This window comes from Charadrius vociferus, unplaced genomic scaffold, assembly GCF_000708025.1.
Source record: "Charadrius vociferus isolate BGI_N301 unplaced genomic scaffold, ASM70802v2 scaffold475, whole genome shotgun sequence".
In the NCBI taxonomy this organism is placed as follows: Eukaryota; Metazoa; Chordata; class Aves; order Charadriiformes; family Charadriidae; genus Charadrius; species Charadrius vociferus.
The window spans coordinates 262115-281231 of record NW_009648337.1 but is presented as its reverse complement, the minus strand read 5'-3'; the positions used below and the strand labels follow the sequence as shown (position 1 = coordinate 281231).

The 19117-nt window shown below is 38.1% G+C and overlaps 1 protein-coding gene across 1 annotated transcript in view; it reads left to right on the top strand.

Moving 5' to 3' along the window:
* FTO (fat mass and obesity associated) overlaps nucleotides 1–18886 on the top strand; it is a 205686-nt gene extending 186800 nt beyond the window's left edge. The window contains exon 8 of the mRNA XM_009885075.1: nucleotides 18736–18886. Coding sequence (XP_009883377.1) covers nucleotides 18736–18886 — 151 coding nt within the window. The remainder of the gene's footprint in view (nucleotides 1–18735) is intronic.
* Nucleotides 18887–19117: the final 231 nt, after the last annotated feature.

The window sequence follows — 19117 nt, the reverse complement described above, 5'->3', positions numbered from 1 at the left end:
CGTCACGCAGAGCGGTGCTCAGGCAGCTTCTGAGCCCTGTTGCAGCCCACGAGGCGGCGCCCAGAATTCCTGTCAGTCAAAATAAAACCTATTGCAGCAAGAAATGGGTTAATGATTGTATCTCTACTTCAGCAAATTCACAATAAAGAGGTAGATTAGTAGAGATGAAAAATTTATTGCAAAACTGCCACAGTATTATGAAAAACAAAATGATTTCATTGAGCAGTAGTTCTGTTACCATAATCCTAACGATAAACTCCGTTACAATAATAAGAGGAGAAAAACTAATTGCAGCGAGGACAGGACAAATCTTTTTTAATCCTCGTTGTCATCTCAACTAAATCCAAACCTATTTGTATTAACCTTTGCTGACAGAGTCACATGATGGACATAATTTCTTGTAATTTACCAGCAGTAGATCTAACCTTTCTTCATCAAATATTCATAAAGGCATGATTCTCAATGATTTTCTGTCTCTTTTCATATTTACAGCTTGTTGTCTTCTTCCTTTTTACTGTAATTTGAACACAATTGAAGTCAGATGGAATTAAAGTTAAATTGCTTTAGTGGCTACAGTACCTGAAAGCAAAGAATAACTAATTGAAATGTCTTAGGAGTGGAGATCGTGCTGTACTCTGATGTGACTGCATTAAATGGTCCAAATGTCCTTGCCTTTTAAGGGGGGGAGAACCCAGCCCAGATGAAATGGCATCAGGTCTTGTCACTTGCATAACTGTTGAAAGTGTGTGTGTGTCATGTATCCGCATAAAAACACACATGGATTGAAAGTACGTAGTTTTGCTGGATCCTTGGACAATGTGTTTGAGTCATGAAAGAAATGCTGTGGGCTTGATTCCTTATTTAGGTGTAAATAAGAATAACCGTTGAACTCAGTTCAATTATACTAGTGTAAAACTGACAGAACAGGTGGAAGATAAATCAATTTGATTAAGGCAGTGTAGAACTGGTATGAGACTTGGACGATGCATCTTTTTCCATCTAAGAAGTTTAAATCTGAAATATAATCATGCACTAGCTGTAGAATGACCACACTTCCCAGTGGATTTTTTTTAATAAGGAAATAAGACACTTTTCATGCAAATAGAAGGTATAATGGAATATATTAAACAGAAAATCATATATTTAAAATATTATAATGTGAGAAATTCTCAGAAATAATTTGGACTGGTATCTTTGAATACGAGTTGACTTGGTAATTGTTGTAAACATCCTTTGCATCTTACTATGAACAGAAGCTGTGCCTGTAAGTAGCTCTAAAAGACAATTTGGTATCACTGTGCTCATTCTCTCAGAATAGATTGTGGATAGGTGGAAACAATATAAATGATTTAAAATAAGCATAGCTTTAAAATGCAATGCTTTTTAAGTAAGCAGAAAATGCATAGGCTTTTTCTTTTTCTTTTTTTTTTTTTAATTGCAACGCTTTTTAAGTAACCATAAAATGTGATGCTTACTTTGTCTTCATCACTTTGTTGTCCAATTCTGGGCACTTGCCAGCCAGTAACTGAGCTGTTAGGACCTTGCTTAACATTTTTCAGGTATGGCTGTCATTCTTTTTGTGAGCAATCCCTACTGTCTAATGCGATGAGCTGCTGAGAGCCGTCAACTCCCATTTTCATCACTGCGAACTGAATGTTCAGCACCTTCTAGCATTAAATCTCTAGAGAACAGAGGGTTCTAGCAGCTCCTAAGTAGTGAGATATTGCTGCAAATTAATGAAGAAAATGTCTTAAAGATACATTTGTCATAACTTTTATTTTTGTGGAGAAGTAGAGAGGGTTCTGTTGTTTGTGCCAGGTTCCTGTATAGCAGTGATGACATGAGGATTACTGATGAAAACCACTTCTTTCCTCACACCGGTTGTCATCTATGAAGGGGTGGATGAAGAAGCATTAACTGACAGAGCACTTTCTGAACTTTGAAGGAAGGGTTTTAAATTCGTTCCATCACAGAATTACCTTTTTGGAACTTTTGCAGGTATGCTAAGCACACCTGTAATCTATATTTCCTTTAGCTTTTCAGCATGCTTTTTTCTTTGCCTATGGCATCCTTTGTAGAGTAGGATTCTGATTTGAAAGTGCATGGCCTGTTATTGCCCAGTTAAGAGTGGTAAAGGAATGGTGAGAAGAAGTAGTAGTAGTCTGATGGGAAGCAGATGTCCAGTGGATTAGGCACCATACTAAGATCAGTGAAATTAATTCCGTTCTTGCCTACTTCAAGCACTGATTTCCCATGCATTGAGAGCACGTTGTCGTGGCATCAGAAGGGAGGTGTGAGGTATTTGGATGGAGCAGTGATGAGGGCACAGAAAGTAGTTCAATATGCACTAGAAGCAGATGAGCTTACAGGTAAATACCATATACTGGAGCAGTTGATATGCTTTTATTACAACATGAAGTCTTCATTTTAATTTTCATATATTTAAAGTTAGGTGTGGAGGTTTTAAAGAATTTCTTAACTGAAACCAAATTAAGTGCTATGGAGAAAAATAAGTTACTAAAAAGGCATAGAGAATTAAAGAAAGTTGTTACTTCATTTCAGCTTTACAGAGAATTAGAGCACATTGTGGTTACAGGTTATTTCCAAGAAAACGTATTTCCTGGTGATATGTTCCTGTCACCTAATTTATGGCAGTCAGAAGTAACAAGACAATTAAAAGTTACTATGCCAAAATTACTCTTCTTTAGCAGACATGAATCTTGACATAAAATTCGAGTTTAGATTATCTTTGTAGGTAGAGAATTTGTGATTGTCAGCAAAATTATAATGCTCATGGCAATTCCAATGGACAGTAGCGAATACTGTCATGAGCACTGCACAGCAATTGTAACTAAGTGCTTCAGATCAATCTCAGACACTTTATTTTGTACAACTGTTCATCTAAAAAGCATGAATACCAACGTAGCAGTCTGCTGAAGAACTTGACTTTCCATCAGTCCCTTGGCAAGGGCAGGAGGTCACTGGGACTAATCAAGCTGGTCTTGTGGGTAGCCAGTGAGGCCTTACAGTTTCCCGGGTGACCTTCGTCCTGTAATGCACTGTAAAGGACTGACTTTCTCCATTAATAGTTTGTTTGTGAGAGCTGGAAAGGTGACTTGTAATACAGCTGCTTTTTCCTGATTCTTCCATAATGACATTTTGAACAAGCAGATGATATCCTTTGATTCAGTGTGACCTTGTATGTTTTGGTGATTGCAGGGTGCTTTAAGAGAAATGAAGTAAATGAAACAATAAACATGTTGTTTACTTACATTTTCATATCTTGAATATTTTTTTGTGAATTACATGACTAATTGTAATATTAAATATATGTGTGTGTACGTACCTTTTGGCAAATTCTCTTTTCAGTTAAACCTATGTATATTAAAAAGTTAGACATATCTGTCTATGACAAGTGCAAGAGGATAGAGAACATGGATGCTTCTAAAGGTTTTTATTCCACGCATCGGGGTTTTTCTCTCCATAGAGATAGTGGGTTCAAAGGCTAAGATGATACTTTTGGGACTTTGACAAAAGAAGTCTTCTCTCTTCTTTCATTCTCCTGGAGTATCCATTCCAATTAGAATGTGTAATTTTACAGCAAGATGTATTACAAGGAGTTTTTGAAGTCCTACTCAAAGTAAGCTCGTTAAAGAACGGTTGTGTAAAAGTTTGAGCATCGTTGTATTTAGGATTTTTGTGTCAGCTGTTTTGACTTCTATCACAAGTGACTAAATTTTATCCTTTTATCCCTGTGCTAGCTGTGTAACTGCATGGTTTCCAGGCAGGAATCTTTTCTTGATTTGAAGATGTCAGAAATGAAGAATATTCTGTTCCTTTAATAGTTTGTCCCAGTGTGTGATTGACTTCATTGCAAAGAACAGCCATATTTGAATTTCTCTGGGTTCTTTTTCAAATTCCAGCTTCCTCTGCTAGACAAGAGGGCTCTTTCATACAAGGTATTTTCCTTCAATCTATCAGTTTTAAATCTGATAAGTGAAGCAAATTGAGTTAATCATCATCGCATATTTTCCACCTGTCTCCACAGTCTCTTTTCTCTGCTCTCTTCAATGTACTTCTAAAAAAGCTGGAAACAAGGTTATTCCATGTTACTCGTATTAGTCTACCTAGTGAAATACAGAAGGATTAGGTACTGTGCTGGGAGTTCATTTTGAGTTGTCCGGAATAATATCTACGTTGTTTTCAGATGCAGTGGTTTTGAGCATAAGCACATCCATTTTCCAGTCATCCTTTTCCCTGCCATTGCATATAGTTCTAAAACACATTTGGTCCTGATCACTTACTGACCTGGCAGGACTAAGTTCTCTCCTCATGTTTTGTAACCATATCCGTCTCTGCTGTCTGCAAAAATTGTCAAGTAGCTGATCATTGCCATTTACTTTCAGAATACTGATGAAAACATGCCTAATACTGCCCACTGTGCTGGTCTCTGGAGGAATCCTTTATGAGGGTCACCATTCAGTAGTGATTCCCCATTGACGTTTATCATTATGTTATTTGATAGTCATTACTTCCTTGTGGTGTATGTTCTGCGACATTCAGGGCTACTTGGGAAAAAAAAATAATCATTCACTAGCTAGTGTAAATCAACTCATACTATTCTTCCATAGTTTCTTCTAGGAAAGGGCAAACTCTGGGAGAAGGTCTAAGAAAATGGGCTTTTTGCCTTGCTGAGGAATGTCATTAACTTCCCTCAATGCTCTTACCAGCACTTCAGTAAACAGGAGGTTGTGTGAAATTTCCCTGTAGAACTGAACATATCCAAGAAAGACAAACTACAAATTAATAATTCCTCAGGAGTACTTAAGAAAAGAAAAAAAGAAGAAAGGGCACCAACAAGTTTGCACCAACAAGTGGAGGATTATGTTACTATTGCCAAAACCCTTAAATTTCACCTTAGTTCCTTGGCATTAAGACAGGTTGGAGTAATAGTATTTCAGCAAAGAAAAAGGTGAATGCATACTTTGCATTTCAGATTAATATAATCACAATATTATTTGAAAAAGCAAACTAGGAGGCATGTTAGGTCTGGTGCATGCTCAGGGAGGTAGTGTTTCTTGTAACACAGGAAGAGAAGAAATTTCATCAGCAGTTCATTGAAAGGAATGACTAACATAGCTCAGCTGGCAAGCAATAAGCTAGAAAAAATGGAGTCTGAAACACAACATTCATAGACAAAACAAAACATATGGAAGGCCAAGACCATCCACTTTTCATAAAGTTTCAATAACTGTTCTTTAGCAGGCACAGAATGAAGGAATACAAAACAGTAGGTCTCTTGTGAGGGTAATGAAATGGATACTCTTCATTATGTATATCATGATTTCCCATGAATCCGCACAAAGTACGGAGGGATGGACAGCTTATGGCACCCAACAAGAGGAGACTTCTTTCTTGGGCTCAAAAACTTATACCATTATCCACAGAATTTGAACCTGACAGTGTGGCTGTTGTGTAGGTTACTTGGCAGAAGTCCCTGGAAAGCGCAGCTCGTACATTATTGTAGTGCTGCAGTAGTTCAGGTAACACGTGGAAGATTCATGCCTGTTGCATCATGAATTAGAGAGAACGGGTCAGTGCAGTACAGGGACTGGAGACTAAACGTGAGGATAGGGGCTAGGGTAGGGATAGGGTGGCTACCTCAAGTTCTTAAGAAAAGTTGCAGTTAATCGTATATATGTATATGGCTGTGCATTGAGCACTGATGTAGAAATCATCTCTAGGGACTCTATGCAGTAAAGCTTTTAAGCTTGAGCCGAACTTCAAATACGTTTGAAAGTTCCACTGAGCTAAATGAGACTTAAATATGCAATTATGCATTTTGCTCAGTCCTGATAGAAGATTGAAACAGGTCCTTAATTAACTAATGTAAGAGGTCTTTGGAATTCTGATGGGATGTTTTAAGAGGAACTGTGTGACAGAATAACGTGAGAATAGCATTGCAGGTCAATCAGCACAGCAGATGTCAGCTTCTCTCATTAACAAACTTCAGGTTTTGTAGCCATTTTCTAATAAAGAATTAGTCAAGAGAAAGCACATAAATGTTTGAGAAAGGAATTTGAAATGGGCTTTGCAAATACTAACAAAATAACCCGTCTGAACTGCTCTTAAGGCATTGGCACCACATGCTTTATTATCGTTAGAGTGTTCCCTATGGCAATAACTTCATCCAAGAAGAATTTCAAGAGTAGTTGCATTATCTATTGAAAAGCAATTTTTCAGTTTCTATTCAGGCAAGATAGTTTTACGAATAACTCTGAAGTTTACTCCGAAGGCCATTTCAATCGTCCGTAGATCTTATGATATTATGTTACCTTCTTTCGTTTCAAATTCACAGCATAAGAAAGAAAAAGAATGACATAAATTGGATGTTAGAAGAGTTCTGAAGATAGACATCAGAAGAATTCAAGAGTAAGAAGAGAACTCAGCATTATTTGTTATTTTCCATCCTAAAGTAAAAAGAGAACAAAGCATCAAAAGCATCAGTAGTGAGAGATAGCTCAAAGCCAGGACTATATATCATAGCATATAAAACAAGTGAGTTGGCACCACCAGAAGGTCTAAAGCCTTAGTCTGTGGTTTAAAGTCATTGATATTGCAGTCAGAAATATTCCTTACACCACGGAAAATAATATGAAGACCTGCATGTGTTTACTGCAATAGACATTTTAGGTTTTACCTATTAGTAGCATTTTGGTACTCACTTCGGTGAGTAAGTCTTCATGGTGTTGAGAGAATTCAAGTCCACTGGTGGAATGTTATAGATCAGGATCTTGCACTTCTTTTAAGCACTCACGGAAATCGTCTGTGAAAGTAGGGCAGGATCAGGTGTATGTGGTTTATTGTGTGTTTAAATTGGTTGAATGCAATCATATTCCGTAAAGGAAAGTATATTCCTGTCTAATAACTTTAAATCATCATTCAGTCTATACTGGAATTTTAGTTGGTATTAAAAATATTACAGAATTACATTAATTGCAAAATTTTGAGGTATAGTGATTCTGAACTTTCACACAATTTCTTCCCTTAATGCAGTTGGAGATAAGTAAAGAAATGTGTTTATTCACATTGTATTTGGGTGATGGTAATTATTTGTGAGTCAAAGTCGAAAAGGATATTTACCATCTCTGTATAATGTTTTCAGTTATTTGAAATGCAAGGGGTAAATAGAAAAAATTCTGAGGTCTTGTTTGGTAATCACAAAGATGTATTCCACTTATAGAATTAGAGAAGAACCATATTGAGCATATTGTTGCCATATGATTTTTATTTGTCCCTGGATGTACTGTAGCATTTCCTGGGACATCAAGTCTGTTTCTCTGCCAGCACCGGTATTTTTTTGGTGGTGTATTTTTATAGTGATTTATCCATAAAATATCACTGAATAAAGCAGCAGCCATGGAGAAATTCTGCAGTGGCTGAAATGTGATTAGTTACAGGAGGCTTTCTTTTTTATTCCTAAACTTCTTTTTCCTCTTTTTGAGCCTCTCTGCCTTTCTTGTATCTGTTTTCTCATTTCCCTATTATTTGTTCCCTTCTGCTTCAGTTTGACCTCATGTTGACCTAAAGGAAACTGTGTTTTAGTCCATAGGATTGCATTGCTCTTATAGTATTAGTTCCAATATGTGCTATAAATATTCTGGTTGCAGGCTACAGCCGAGGTGCACAACACAGGGAAGACAATGTCGTTCTGCAGCACAATAAACCTCCTTTTTTATTTTTTTTTTTCTTCTTCCCTAAGCCACATAGGAGTTCAAGGCCATATCTCTTGATAGAAAATGTGGTGTAAGCTCCTCTTATATATGTGTGTGAGTATATATGTATCTATGTATACACAGAGAGATGTGTATATGTACACATAGGTATTTATAGCACAAGTTATAGTGATAAGCAAGATCTCAATATCAGCCTGCAAATAGAGAGTTAGTCTTGTGGTTGTTTGGCTTTCCCATACAGTGCTGGCTATCAGTCTGTCATAGTTTCCTTTTGGCTAATGAAGCATGCAAATTCACTGGGATGGACCAAAGCTACAGAGAGCTGCATTTTAGAGTCTGAGAGCAGCTAGACAACACGGTTCCTGGGGCAAGATCTCCTTTTGGTGTCACTCTCCCTCATAAACATCAGCGAAGGAGTGTTCCATGTAAAATCATATGCGAAGACCTTCTTGCTCAGTAGTTACTACAAATATCAAAGGTCTGTGGTTCCATTCTGCTCCCAAGTGCCGCCCCTCTGTGTCGCCCTTACGTTTGGTCCATGGATTTTGAGGATGGGTTGTGTTAGCAGCTTGCAGCAGTGCCACAGGAAGCGCTTGGGGCTGCAAGGGTTACATAGCTTTGATGCTGGGAAGATATAGCCCATTTCTGTCCAGTCTGATTTAAGGATCGAGTAATATGTTTATTTTTACTTGCATTAAGTTGTGCTTCTTTTGATTTTAATTTCCACATATAACAAATAGGGATTTGTCATACAGCAGTTGATTTTTATTAACGTGAAAGGTTGTCTTACGGAAAAATGCACACTCAACAAGTGAAATGTTTTAGCTTTCTTACAGAAGGGCAGAGCCTGCAAACCCTGAAGTTCTTTGGAAAATGGGATTGCTTACTTTAAACAAGGGGGCAGTAAATGGAAGGACCATCCTCCCACAGTGTCATCTAAAACCATCCTATGTTTACATTTTTCATTGGCTATATGACATCCACATAAAAGGAGAACAGAAGACAGTGGGACAGTAGATGATGCTGGAAGCATCATTAACTTTTCTTGTGAAATTCTTTTGGAAAATACAGTGTCTTTCCAAAAATTTGCCATATGCATGGCTCAGCCCCAAATCTTGCAGCAGTCTAATACTGGCAAGGGAGGGCATCTGTAGCCCCCTGGGAAGCAGGCTGTGGAGATTTCCTTTTCTCCTCTTTGTTGGTTTTTATTTCCATTTCCTTTTCCTCTCTTTTTCTCAGTCATTTAACGCCGTTCTGCACAACAGAGGGGAGCATCTGGCCCCAAGTAAACACCCAATAAAATAAGTGGGGGAAGTTCACAGCTCCCTTGGTGCTATTGTGTCTGTCTGTCTGGTTGTGGACTCAACAAGATAACCATGCATCAATTTACATTGTCCAGGCTATCTTCACAACCAGAAGTGCTTGAAACCTTATTTTCATAGAAGCTTAGATTCTGGAGAATACTGTAAAATCTCTCCAAAGGCTCCAAATCAGCAATTCCATCTGTGTTTCTGCAAATGTAGAGGAACAATGCCCCAGCTGATTATGCAAACAGAATGAAAATAGTTATTTTAAAAGTGCATAAAATCAATACTTTGGGGAAAACAAGTCAGCTGTGTTTATACTCGGTGTACAGCAGACATTTTGTTTCTTTGTCTGAAAAAATCATAGGAAAGCAAGTGAAATAAAACAGCCGATCATACAGTGCAACAGAGGGGACTGGAACATCAGATGCCTCGGCAAAGGCTTAGAGCATTTTAGGTTCCTTTTGAGAGAATATAAATTATATTGAGGTTGATATATTTCTACGCTGTTTGAAGTCAAAGCCAAATATTCTCAGCACAGAGGGAATAACTCACATCCCATTGCTGATCATGAAAAGTATATAACTAAACCCACGTCTGGGGTGCTGAAAATTTCCTCCTAAATGCTCTCTTTAGGAGTCTCTTTAGGACTGAGGGGATTTTTTGCAAGTATTGCTATGAAGGGGTGTGTATATAAATATGTATAAACGTGCTTCTCATACAGTCAGGATACGTTGCTTGTATACGTATTATTCTAAAAACAGGAAACAAAAGCATCTGAGAAAAAGGGCTGAAAGGGAACAATTTGTAGACCTATAGGTTAAATTGGATTTAACTTCATCTTTCAGCAAATGCTGTGTTATTTATTCAGGGTTTCTCTGGGGGATTTCCTTACCCCATGCACTTTATATAGAGAGTAGTGATGTTTCTTAATTAAAAAATCAAACAAACATGGAATGGAGGCTGCCCCACACAGCCATCCTCTTGTGGGAATAGGAGGCGCACTGATTTTCTCATGGACAGTTTCTAGGTCTGTTGGACAGAGACACAAAAGAGAGGAAAGTCTCCATCTGGGGAAGTCAAGTTTGCGTCACGTGCAATGCCAGCACTGTTCTCAGCGGCTTTAGAGTTGTTGCAGTGGCATCTCCTAGGAGTTCCCCTTTGGTAGGGTGGAGTTGGTGGACATGGTGAGGAAGATCATTGACAATCTCATCAGAAGTATCTTTTGGGTAGAACCCTGTTTATTAATTCACCCACGGCAGAGATGAATGTATTAAGTAAAGTAGCTTCTTGTGCCCTCTTTTCTTCTGTTCTTTCCACCTAGAGCTGGAATGTTTCTGAGGCATTGTTTTACATTCCTCACTCTGTAGCAGCAAATCTTTATCCTTTCCCATATTTTGTCAGCTAAATAGCTTAGAAAGGCTGAAATATGTTTTTACAGATTTCAATTAGTATCGTAGTCAAAAAAGTTGAAAATTTATTTTAGTTTCTCCACAGTTAAGGCAAAGCAAAACATTCTTTTTAAATAGTTTTGTGAGTTTTTTCCATATTTCTACAAATACGTGTGAAACACAATGGTGCACCACCTGAAAACTCCTCACAGTTGGATTCCACCTGTACTTTGGTTGCTGCTATTTCAACATTTGGAGGGTATTAACAATTTATATTTTTCTCTTACTTACCTGATTTACAATTTCGATAATAATAGAAACTCTGGCGTTTTCAAGTTCATGCAACTGTCACTTAAACCTCTTTAGTGTCAGGTTCATTGATCTCTCTCCCATCTCTCTGTGGAACAGCAAAATGCACTCTGCAGGCCAGTGTTAAAAGATGGATTCTGCTATAGATTCACTTTGTGGCAGGACACACAAGAATAAAGCTGGCTGTTGTCAGGCTGTCCCACTACGTCACCTGTGACGCCTCAGGATATTTTAGCAGCGTCCTCATTTTCAATGGAGTTGGGGCCTTTGGAGGCATGAAGCTCTTGGGTCAGTGACTGTAAACTTTGGTTCTGTAGTAAGGGCTGAATGCATCAGTGACACAAATCATTATCTGCTTTTGACAGAAGTAGACTGGAGAGGTCTTCTAACATGCCATCATGTGTATTTGTACTTGCCTATTTGTACAGCTGATACTAAGTCTTTTCTTGGATTAAATTGTAACTGGTGTCGCCTCCATCCCTTCCTAAATCTGGCATTCTCTTTTCAATTTTTTGATCTGGAAACAAACTCATTTTGTCCCTTCTATAAATACAGTTCCTAGTCTCAGCCATTACTTATGGCCGGGCACAGTCTAGTTACAGAACATGAAAGAGCATCAGTGGTGACTTGATGTAAATGGGACAGACTCCTTGGGAACACACTGGGGATTAGATGCTCAAAAGAACAAAGCACCACTCTCTTTCCATCTGGCCACTTCATTTCACTGCCTATTTGGGAGCAATACTTCGGAAATCTGGTTTGCAAAGTCAATTATTGATATAATTTGGTTTGTTCTTAAAAGGCAGAGTAAACCTGGGAAGGTTTTGCTTCTGCAGAGTCACAGTAGGGAACAACAGCAAGAAATACTCTCTGCAAAGGTTGACAACTTTCTGATTGGTTAATTAAAAAAGCTAAGAAAGCCTTTGGTGTAAGGCTTAGATTGAACTCAATAACTTTCAAAATTCTAGGTTTGGCATGAAAAAATAGGATTTTGTTGGTGATAAAGACAAAGCATGTACAGCCATATGAAGAAAACACCTTCATATTATTATATTTCAGTATATTTTCTCCAGCCTTTGTTTTTTCAATAAAGAGTTTTTAAGTACAAATTATGAAAGTTAATCATAATACCAAGTGAAGGATTTGTAAATTCTTGGCTTGCTTATGTTTTATAGACTTTAAACAAAGAGATCAGAAACGTTCCACCGTAACCCTGTGTCATGACGGGGCATTAACTAACCCCCATTTTCCAAACACCCTTCAATTTTGGTGAAGTTCCAGCTGAAATACTGATTTTTGTGTTATTTCCTCTAAAATAAGCCAAACCGGAAGTCAAGATTTCAACACTTTTTAACTCTAAAGAAGTTTAGCTCTAGTTCCCTGTGTAAATCTTGTGTCTTGGAGTAGATCTCCAGAAAGAGTATTCCCGGGAGAGTGTAGCAATGGCTTCCCTCTGATACAGCTGATCCAGGCTGGAGCTCTGTCCATGCAGGATGAGGGCACCAGTGACATAACGCCTGTTGTACCTTTTGCTCTGGATGAAAGAGTTGCTGTTTCTTCAACTGTGTTTGTTTTCATTGTTCTTTGAGAACAACGCGTCCCTTCTCAACAGCTGCCATATACCTCTGTGAAATCACGCGTCTTTTGGGGTGTACATTTCTACAGTTGTCTCAGTGTTGTGCTCAGCTCGGGAATTCAACTCTGGATACGCTGGAGCTCTAGTGGGGTTGCCTCAGATATGACATACATGGTCACCCTGACCGTTTGACCCCCATATTGTTCCATGTGGCCAGGAAGGAGCCATGCAGGCTTCAGGTGTCCCCCTCCAGCGACTGATGTCAGAGGGCAGCAGCTCCTAACTGGTCAGCTGGCAAAACACCCCATTCATCACCACTGGTATCTCATGGACATGCTGACAAAGAGATCTAGGTGTAAAATTGTTCTCAACAGTCAACCTGATGGCCTTAATCCTTAATTAGTGGTCAGAAATTTTCACTTGTTACCAGCTACTGTGTCCAAACAGGTGCCTGTAGTAGAAGAAAACTTAAAATTAGGCATATTGTAATTTCTGAAATTGATAGTGCTGCAATGGGCACCCAACTGGAAAGCAGCTGCTTTTCAGATTTCTCACCCCCATTCCTTTTATAATTAATTACATTTACCCCTTCCACCTTTTAATTTTTCATAAGGATAAATTAAAATTTAGTTCTTCAAACAACAGGGGTGACTTTTTCAGTCCCTTTTAGGGACTTTATCCCAGTGTCCTATCCGTGTCGAAAACTGAAGGAGAATGTGTATTTACAGCCTCAATCTGAGTTTTCACTTTAGAGTTTTTCTGTGCTTTTACTGAGCAATTCAGTTTGATAAAGCAGGTATTTTTTCTTTCTGTGGCAACTTTGAAGTTACAGAACATTGTATCTTGTTACTCCACATTATATAGCTGATTTACAATGCCAATAATTTAACCACTATTGTAAATGGCTGTAAATGGATAAAAAAAGTCTAAATTGAGTATCCCTTGCTAAATTTCACTTTGAGAAATGATATTCAGCCTATTTCATTCCTTCCATAGTTTCTTTTGGTTGGTTTTTATTATTATGCATACTAGCTCGTGTCTATTGTGAATGGTTTCTGGAAAAGCATTGTAATCTTGGCCCTGTTGAAATCACTGGAAGTTTCAACTTTGACTTAATCGGTGTCAGGTTTTAATTGTGATGCATTCAGCAGCAGAAGAAAATTTGTCATACCTGTCAATGAGACACACTATTTAGAAAAAAGAAGAAATCAAGGTTAACTCAAGTAATCGTTCTCATGTATGTAACTTCATATTTTCTCTGTGCTTTGTGTAACAATTCAGATATCTGAGAACGCACTGTATTCTCCTCTTTATGCTTTGGCAACTAAGAATGTGAGCTTGAAATGATATAGGGTAATCCTAACACTGAGATTAAAGTAACTACGCGTAGTTTGCACAATAATTTGCAGACAGAAGAAAGGTTTGAAGGATGAAAAAATCCAAACCTGCGAGCAAAACTCTACGTACCAGGTACCTGTCCTACTAGGATTTGTGTTCGCACAGCAGAGCTCTGTGTTGGAACGGTGATAAGCTATGTTTGATCAGACCCAAATTGGCAAAGGTATTGTGAATCTTAAGAACAGAGGATGCTGTCAAAAGAAGCTACTGCTGTTACTCTTACTCAGAACTGCATCCATGTTAGCAGCGTTGTATCACTTTAACCAATGTTATTGTGGGACTAATGAAAGCATTTGTGTTAGTAGGGTGATCCAAGCCCTGTTTTTAGCTGGACTATTGTTTTAAAAGATACTCTGAAGTTCTCAATAACAGCTCAGTATCACCTTTATTCTAGCATGAATGGAGGGAGGAAATAACTCCCACATAAAATGTAATAATTTCAGGAATGCTGGAGGGAGAATGTATGGGTGAGTGTGTACTTTTGTACGTGCAGAGTCGATACCCCATCCTCCCTTTCTGACTATGTCAGTACATGGGGAAGATGGCCAGACCCATGTTCCTTGACTTACCTTATGAAGTTCCACGTGATCTCCACTGGTCTTTGAACTGCCAGGCGTAGGCAGCTAAATTAGTACCATCTAGGAAACTGGACTCTTCACATCATCCCCTCGCTGCAGTCTGAGACACAAATTGACCCCTATTGATCTGATTTAACTGCGCTTCTGTAGAGTAGACAAACAGCACAGTAGAAGCCAGTCCAGGGATTCTAATTCACCGTAACTTGTTTAGGTTCCTAGGTAATAATTCTTATTTGCATTAATCACATTCAGCAGCAGAACCTGAAGCCGCCTCCTGGCTTAGATGCATTCCTGTGCCTGACAATGGAACAAAAAGGTATCTGCTCTGAAGAAAGAGTGGTTTAAGTATATTGATACTTGGTGCTTAGTAGTTACAAAACGTTAACTGTTAGAAAGTAGACTGTTTTTCAAATCAATGGCTCACGCATTACTGAAAAATATATCGATTAAAAACAAAGCATAATGTTAGTCATTTAGTCAGTAGAGTGATGCAATACCGAAATAAATTTATCCTTTGACTTTTGCATTAACCTTTTATTGACTGCTTGCATACTCATAATTAACACATACTTTAGCTAGCTTGGTTAATTTTAGCATCGTGATCAGTGTCCTCTAATGTATCTGACACCCTGATCATCAAAATGTCAGTGCAGCCCAGGGGACCGTAACCAGGCAAGGGACTGTCTCAGGGAATGTACACCTGCCCGGGGTGAAATCAGCCACCTTCCAAGGGTCATACAGTTATACTAATGTTTGTCAGGACTTAGTTGTGCTTATATTAATATTCAGCTATTGGTAAATAGTAATGAACAAAGTCCATTTGGCAAAAATGCAGATAAAGGGGATGAAAAGTCTGTGGAGTTTACAGGGGAGACTAGTGAGAATGTGCACCGCAACAGTAACTAATTGTTCCTTTAAAATGGACTTTTTTTAATTGAAACCCGCACAGGTCTTGATTGTTTTAACAAGAAGGTAGGGACCATGGAGTTTTGTGCATTCTGCACATCTTCAGACAAAACATCCTTTTCTTTAATACATTGGTGAACACGGATTATGGAGGTGGTAGAACTAAATTGCTCTGGAATATATTATGGCAGTTTTTCTGTTCTCCTGCAAATAAGGTATGAAAGATGCCTGTTGATTTGGCATCTGTTCCGTATCTCAGAGCATGTGTTATTTCCACTCCTAACACATTTTGTGCATACAATATACACAGATTAGATCTACTCTGCTTTGGAGATTTGACTTTATTAACACAAATAACAGGTTTTAATTAGTATATAATATTTTAATTAACTTATAAATCTCCGTACTTTCCCACTACCACCATACTTCAACGTTTGCAGTGTTTCCCTCATGGAGCCTCATAAATTCTTTTGTATCTGGGAAAAGATAGAATTTCTGTTTGTTCTGAATAATCATTGCTAACTTAAGTTAGCTATCTTTCCCCAGATACAAAGGAATTTGAAATAATTCTGTGCAGTTATTTAAGTGCCTTTGATTGTTCTGCTGCAGTTAAAAACATGGCTATCCTTTTGCAGGATCTTCAGGTCTGTTACTCTGCTACAAATTAAAGAGCATTGTAGGAACCGTTTCTGCCACAGAAATTTATTAACATCAATCGTGATATACTCGTCTGGAAAGGACTGTTCTTGCAGAGTAGCTCTGAGTCAGAAAGCACATATTTGGATGACTGCATTCAAGCTAGTGGGTGCCATTCAGGTGAATTGCTTAATGAACTGCCAGGTGCAGCGATGACTGCTTAGAACCCAGCCCCATAGCTTCAAATGTCAGCACCTGACTTTGATGTCAGCAGATCCAGCACAGGGATTGTAATTTTGGTCAAAATAGGTGACTCACAAAATGTAAAAATGTAATGTTCACTGCTGTTCTTGCTACTGATATAAAGCAAAGCCACAGAAATCCTGAACAGGAGAACAAAGGAGCTGTGGGATTGCAGAACTTGGAATATTAGAGCACTGTTTTACCCTTTTTATACTTTTACAACATACTGATGCATTTCTGTCATCAGACTTGCAGAGGAAGTCCAAGGACCTGACACGTTTCCATTCCTCTAATCCCTCACGGGGAATATGATATGGCTAAAACTTCCAAGTGCGCGATTGCCTGGAAGTTAAGGCACGTGCTTAGTTGTGGGGTGACCTTTCAGAGATGGCTCCACTGGTATGAAAAATAGAGAAGGGAAAGTAGCAACTAGAATAGTTGCTCACGGGTTGTTCAGTCACAGCATCACTGCGACTTCTGACACATCTACAGCAACACAAGTGCCCAAAACCCAAATGTGAGGGGAAAATCTGGTCAATCTATTTGTGTGGGAGCGCAAGGGAAAAAAGAGACATTAAAGGTAAAAAAGGGCTCTGAAATCCCGAAGAAGCTAAAAGTTGGTGTGTTTTTCCTCTCAATGAAAATTCTGTTGTTAATAGCAGATGTATGAAAGAGAAAATGTTCATTATTACAAGTTGAATTTTGCAGACCACATAACACGCCTGCAGTATTTACCGGCGAGCTTCTTGATTTGTCATCTGCAATAATCTGTACATGGTTAATTTATCCAGGTTTAGATTGAAATGCTTAAACTGGAATATCTTCTACTACCCAGCAAATCGAGCGTATTATTTTGTGCCAAGACAGAAAATAAAGCAAGATTTTAAAAGCCTTATAGAGTTATGCTGTAATTAGTTTCAGCTTTCCCTGCATATTAATTTTCTCCTGTTCCTTTCTATAATTTGGAAAATGTCTTCAGAACATGATGGCACAATCAGTTAAGTACCTCTCAGAACTCATACACTAAACTGCATTTGCTCTAACAACTATTATGAAGCAGCCGGCAAAACAAATCCTCTGTTATTCTGTACAGTGCAGCTTATCAATGCAAACAGTTTAATATTTATGCTAAGAGGATTGTCACAAGTAGCTTCTGTTCCTTTAATTCTTGTTTTAAATAAATAATGAGAACATTTAAACACATTACTCTTCCCAGGGCCCTGAGGTCGGCTAATCTTATTATTTATGAAGTGATGTGCTACATAATAGTACTTAGTGCATGTTAACAGATGCTATTATCAGGGGCTGATGTGGAGAGCTGAAGATATATTGGAATGTTATGTGTTAATACTGTCCTTGTAGTGTAATGTACGATGGATTGAGTGCCCAGGATGCTGGTGTGGCAATTAACCACACACCAACATGGGTGTAAAGCTGAAGTATGTTTTCTCATGGGGATTACACTGCCATTAATAATTCCCAAGAGAAGACGACATCTTTCATTTGGAAACAGCCTCTTCCAGAAGGCCGACGGTGTAGACAAGGAAGTTGCATGTGTCAGTATTTTTAGAGTTCATTTTACAGAGATGAGAGACACATATATGTTTAAACCCACTTTAAAATTGTTACAATAGTTACGTGCTTTGTAGAACATGAATTTAAAAAAAAAGTATTACAAGAGATAAAAGTGTATTTCTGCAATTGGCTTTTTATGTCTTTGAAGAACTATGTGGACCTGCAGCGTCTACCAAAATTACAGTACTGCTTAGCGTTCTTCTTTGTCGTGTCCCATTGCAAACGTTAACTAATTAATCAGCAGCATGCAAATAGTTTGAGGGGAGGGGAAAAGAGAGGGGGAGAAATCCTCCTCGAACTGTGACGATTTTTTTGATGCAGTGTATTGTATTACAGCCTAATCTTAAGAGATGTGATGGTTGCCACTTATAAAACTTTCCTCTGCAGGCTGCAGTTCAGTTGAATATTATAATTAGACTTCACTAGTATTGATGAATAATCCATTTAATAAAAAACTCTGTAATTTAAACATTTTCTCTGGGGACAAACATACACTAACCTCTTAATTTAATTTTATTGAAGTTTTGCCCACCTATTCATCATTGGAAGTTGTTATTAACCTCTATTTCCATTTATCTTTATAGAATTTTCTCTTTTTATATTGCCTTTTTCAGAGCTAAGCAGGTTGATACACTTGTAAATCTCCAGAATCTACAAAGCTAGTCCAGCTTCTTTAATATTGTTTAATCTATCCCCCCTGACCTTAATGCAGTAAATTCAGTTTAATCTTTCTCAATAATCTAGTAATACATTGGAAACCGGCAAACATTTAAATCTGATAATGGTTTAATCACATACTTTAAATAACAGCTGAGATAATGAAAAAATAATTCACCGTATAAAGGTACGCTAACTGAGTTTTCTCTGTGATTGGCTTTTTGAGAAATCCCCATAGAAAATACAAAGCCTACAACAGAAATCAACTTCACTGTAAATGAACAATCCATTTGGTCAGAAGATGTGGTATTTCTTTTTTATTATCATCTTTCTCTTCGAATTAATGCACAAATGTATCCTTGCTGAGTATTCAGTTTCTTGATACAGTTTTATTTAAGTAGTTCGTCTGCTTACCCTTCTTTTCAGATGCCAGTCAGAAGCAGCGGAGAGCTTGCCAGAAGACCAGAAACCAGAATGCCATCCCTTCTGGAGAGATGATGAAAGTAACATGCCTCTGCCGTACGATCTTGAAGAAGTAATCGTGAATCTACAAAATCTTGTTCAGTGGGTAGAGTAACAGGTGACCTTCCAGCCTAGAATTATTGATGCTTATCATTTGGATAGAAGCCTTTTAGTTTAAAATAAATATTTTCAGCTTTATGATGCCCAGATCATGTGTTATTTTATGTGTCAATGCAGATTTCACCGGTGTTCACACAGTACCTTTGTTACTGTCTCATAATAAAAAAGACCAGGCCCCAAATGTACAGAAACAGGTGGCCTTTAAGACCTGAAGGCCAGAACACCA